General features: G+C 45.1%; 1 protein-coding gene across 2 annotated transcripts in view; it reads left to right on the forward strand.

Annotated features, from left to right (window-relative positions):
• The window catches only part of LOC107573793 (spermatogenesis-associated serine-rich protein 2-like), a 27,944-nt gene extending 25,994 nt beyond the window's left edge, over positions 1–1,950 (forward strand). For both annotated transcript variants that reach the window (XM_016260237.1, XM_016260238.1), the window contains exons 12-13: positions 685–842; positions 919–1,950. In XM_016260237.1, the coding sequence (XP_016115723.1) occupies positions 685–842; positions 919–1,149 (389 nt within the window). In that variant the 3' untranslated portion in view covers positions 1,150–1,950. The remainder of the gene's footprint in view (positions 1–684; positions 843–918) is intronic.
• Positions 1,951–5,142: the final 3,192 nt, after the last annotated feature.

Below are 5,142 nucleotides of genomic sequence, written 5' to 3' on the forward strand. Positions count from 1 at the left end.
AGGCTACTTATATAATGTACCACACATGACAAAAAGTTGATCTATAGACAAGAAAAAATCTAAATGTATTTTAAAGAAAAACAATTTTTGCATGGTATTTTAGTCTGCTAAGTCTCTAATGTGCTAAATGCTATAAAGTTATAAACAAACACTGACATCCTGGTTTTCTGGAAAGCTGCTTTAAAACAATGTGTATGCTGAAAATAATGCATACATTTTGACTTGACTTGAGTTTTTGTGGATGGCTATGCCCGCTTATGACATTGTGTCAGTCTTATTCATATTTATAGCTCCGATTTTAAACAATTCTTATCAAGCAAAGTGCTGAAAATCAAAATCAAAGGGAGTAAAAGAAAAGTAAGAGCACCAAAATTAAAAAGTAACTGAGGAGAAATAAAATACAGGTTAAGTAATTAAATATGCATGTTCTACATATAAAAATGCTAAAATAATCTAAAAAAGATTTAAAACCGAGAGAAAACAAAATCAAAACATTTGTTTTAAGGTCCTTTATGGGAATCCCGCAACTGTCAAGTGTAATTGGACGGGGGAAAATTGGGTTCTTTTGGGGGGATTTGAGCTGGAAATGTTTCTGGAACCTGGCAACCTTGAACGTGACTTTGTTTCATATAAATGGCCACATGAAGCGTTCAGATGACTGATTGTCTGTCTGTCTGTCTGCAGTGTATCATCCTCAGACGGGCTACTCCAGCCGTTCTCGTTGTAGCTCCACCTCTTCCTCCGTCACAGGCTCCGCCCCTGCCAAAGCCCCGCCTTCCCTTGAGCTCCAGCATCCTCAGGCCTCTGCTTACACAGGACGCCCCAGCGTGCCACACAAACAGGTGAGCGATCGCATGCACTCGTTTATCACGCCGCTCTGAGCTCCTGCTGATCTGCTCTGTCTCTCTCTGCTCACAGATTTTCCAGGGCAACAGGCGCATCATTCACGGCTACCAGGGCACTCAGCGATATAACGGAAACACATACCCCGAGCGAAACCCCGGCCGAAGTGGCTACCGCTATCAGAGCGACCTCGACTCCCAGCCGACCAATAGCCTGAGAGGCTTCTCCCACTCCTCAGGCTATCGCTCGGATCGACCCGCCCACAATGGGCTTCCACAGAGGCAGCCGCGGACACACGGCCCATGACGCCACACACACACACAGCTGTCCGATGAAGAGAAAGTCAAGTTTACATCCGTTGTCACATTAGCGTTCAGTGTTAGTCTCAGTAGTTCCTGTGGTGAGTGTTTGCTCGTGGGCTTCCTCTTTCAAACGGTCAAGCGCTTCTCGGATGATCAACACTAAGGCAGAGTTTGCTCTGCGAGTCGATTGAAGCCAGCGTGTCGTGTCCTGATCGGGTGCTACAGCGCGAGTCTTCACGCTCACGATATACCTCACGCTCTCATTTCACGCTGCGCTCGCCGTCAGCCTCCTCCTGAAACACTCTGGTGGGACACATCTGCGCTGTGCATGCTGGGACGTCTGTGTTTGACCAGGAGAGCTCTTCTGTCTGGATTCTGGCTGACAGGGAGTCTGTCTGTGTCTCTCTTTAGTTTCTGAAAGCTTCTCGTCGCTCTTCTCCGCTCAATCCTGTATATATGTAAACTATATGTATAATGTTTTGTAGCCTCTGGCCATGTATGTAGTGCGATTTATTAGTTCTCTGATTGAACTCTGTTATCAAGCAACTTCTGTTCTTCCTCACAAATGGAGAAAGAGCGCGACTCGTTTCTGTTTTCGTCCAAAATGATCCGAGACCGCTGTAATCAAGTGCCTTCAGTCATGTGCTTTCACCATCTCTTGTTCCTTCTGCTCCGGTTCGGACCAAAGACATCAGAAACCGTCGCCTGCTCCTGCACTAGCAAACACTCATTGTCTTTCTCGCTAATTGGCATACTTGCTTTTCCTTTATTATAAATAAAGAAGGATTGGTAGCAAATGCTGAAACTGTTCACAGACTCTTTTTCTCTTGATGAAATGTTGTGTATGAAGCTGGTCTTGTGCTGATATTTCTGGATCTCTGAGGTCTGTTTATCGAAGCGCTCTTCACTAGCACTCTTGATGTCTGAGATCAATGGCAGCCTCTCCAAACTGAATCCTGACCGCAGTGCCGTTTGCTTTAGGCTGAATGTTTGGTGTTGTGCGCTGCTGACTTCATTACAGTCATGCATCAAATGCCACTGCTTCAGCAACTTACTCTAACACACAGGTTTTCACGTTTTATGGGTTCATTCCATAGGCGTAATGGTTTTTCTTATGTACAGACTGTTTTCTATCCCCTAACCCTACACCTCACACAACTTTCTGATGTTTTCAAAACACTTCATTCTGTATGATTTATGAGCTTGTTTCCTTGTGGGGACATTTGGTGCCTATAATGTAGTGAATACCAGTACACACATACACTCACTCACACACATACACACACTCGCACACACACATGCGCACGCGCGCACACACACACGCACACTCTCACTCACACAGAGACACACTCACTCTCACTCACACAGACACACGCACACTCTCACTCATACAGACACACACACACACGTTAAAATGCTCATCTCATGTCCGTGTGCAAATGTAACAAAACAAGGACGTGACGGTTTCTTTATAGCACACATGCCCAGTGTAAACTTTCACGCTGCTTTTTGTCCAAAGTGCAGTCAGTAGTTCATGTTTCTGTCTGTGGATCGTGTCTCAGGTGTGTGTTATTGGACATGGTCGAGCCCCTAAATCATGCTTATATACTCAACGATCCTCAGAGTGAAGATGTTCAACAGGCTCTCGTTCGTGTCTGTCTGGTTTAAGTGGATTCATGAAGCCAATTTCCACAAAGCTTTCAAAAACCAACTCCATCCTTCATAAGCACAAAACCAGAGGTGTAATGAAGTACTTAAAGGAACAGCTTACCCAGAAATAACAGCCGAGTCATTTACCTTCACCCTTCTTTTCACAAAACCTGTCAACAGGTGAAAATCATGCGGTGTGAACTCTGCATAAGGGACTGTGGAAAGAGCAAGAAAGGCTCACAATTGATCATGAGCTGCAGCATTCAGAAGTTAGCACTGCTTCACGCATCGCTACATTATGGACATGCACTCCATGAGTTATGTGACTGATTTAATAAGTTCAGATGAGATCTTCACTGCACGCATGAAGGATATCAAGAGATCATGCATCCACGTCACAGCTGGCCATGTTTCACTCTCCATTCATCTCTGAATGTCTTCAGGAAGCTGAGCTTAGTTCCTTTGTAATGCTCCCAGGTCATTGGCAACATGCTTGTAGCTGCGTGATGCTGTTCTTTAACCTGTCAAGTCACCCTTATTTTTATGGCACTCTACAGATTCAACCAGCTTGCGGTGATGGACGGAGAAGAGTGTAACTAATCAGCTCATGGGAAATATGAATAATTAATCATAACTAATTATAATTACTTATGAATATTTTAGATCCGCTGTAGATATTTAGCTGACCTCTCAGGGTCAGCTGTCTTGTCAATTCTAAGAACGTTAATTTCCTGGTTAAGGGAAATAACTTCCTTACTGTACAATTCTACAAAAGCTTGTAGAATAAATCTGCATGATTAAGTGACTCCAGTTATGAGCAAACAATGAACCACGTCAAGTGTGATACAAGTAAGGTTTTATTAACTACATAAACACTTAATCTAGTCTAACATTCTACATAAACACATAAACTGGTCTAACATCCTACATAAACACATAAACTGGTCTAACATACACACACACGCATACAGTTGGTATAGGAAAGGGTTAAAGCTTAACTCAGTACAGAGAAGAGACATAAGGAATGAAATTTATGGAACCATTTGCATATTCAGCAGATCTACACGGTGGATGCTGTCAGGTGGTGTGCTGTGGTGATGTAGGCTGTAGCAAGGTGTTGAGGCTGTCACCTGTCATCCTGAAGTGAGTTAGTCTGGATAGGATGGTTTTTTTGTTGATGCTGTTAGACAGTAGGCTATCTGTGGTCCCCGTGATGTGGGACAGCCGGGTTAGACTCTCACTGGTGAGAGTGCAGGTGGTTCCAGGGATTGCCGGGAACTGTTATGGAGATTCTATAGTGTGTAGAGAATTTCTGACTGCAAATGAAATGCGTTGGCCGGGAATCGAACCCTGGTCAACTGCTTGGAAGGCAGCTTTGCTCACCATAATACCACCAACGCAGGTGGACGACACCGGCTTGCGCGGTCAGTAAGAACGCTCAAAGCACACGAGTCGCTGATAGGGCTTGAGGAGCTGATGCCATCTTTGTTTGGGCCTGGCGCTAAAGAGAGACAGTCCAGGGCTTGGATCCCGTCAAGTACAAAAAAAGCGCTGTCTTTCCGTGCTGGCTAAATTAATGTGAGGCAGGAACCGCAAAGGCTGCAAACACAGAAGCTGACCAGTTGCGCATCCTCCCACCGCGTGTTGGCAGTCGGCCAAATTCACTCTGTTATTGACATTCCAGTATAGTTCTGCTGTGATCAGAGCCTCCAAAAATACAGGTCACTCGCAAAAAGCTCCCCTCCACGGAAAACTTTAGTAAAAGGTGAAAGATTTATGCGACAATGAAGAGAAACTCGAGCTGTGTCTCCACGCCCTTGGGCCTGTGCGCTCCCTGTGGTAAGCCACTATGCTCGCCAAGGGTAATCTAGGGTGCCGACACCCTCCCACTTGCATTTCGTCACCCCCTCACTCCAAACGGGAGAAGTAAATGTCACAAAAGTCCCTCTGGTCGCCCAGTAAGCACAAGCCCAACGAAGGCAATGCAATCTCTTTCTCATGCCTCCGTCTGAGAAGTTGGAGAAAACAATTAAGCAAATAAAAGAGTCCAAATATTGACCCCTGTATCGTGTAGCATTCCAAAATTGAAACGACTTCAGCTGATGATGGGTCCATCCAGTATTTTATGGAGTAAGGGCTGGGTCAGCGTAAGAAAACGCCACGCTTTGTTTAGTGATGTGGGTGCAGTGACGTTGGCGGAGTGTGAACTCTTACATGCACAACTCCTCGTTAGTATAGTGGACAGTATTGTCGCCTGTCACGTGGAAAACCGGGGTTTGATTCCCCGACTAGGAAAATAAGCTCACCCCCTCACTCCAAACGGGAGGAGTAAATGCCACAAAAGTCC

The sequence above is a fragment of the Sinocyclocheilus grahami genome, unplaced genomic scaffold (assembly GCF_001515645.1).
Source record: "Sinocyclocheilus grahami isolate Dianchi unplaced genomic scaffold, SAMN03320097.WGS_v1.1 scaffold2037.1, whole genome shotgun sequence".
Lineage (NCBI taxonomy): Eukaryota > Metazoa > Chordata > Actinopteri > Cypriniformes > Cyprinidae > Sinocyclocheilus > Sinocyclocheilus grahami.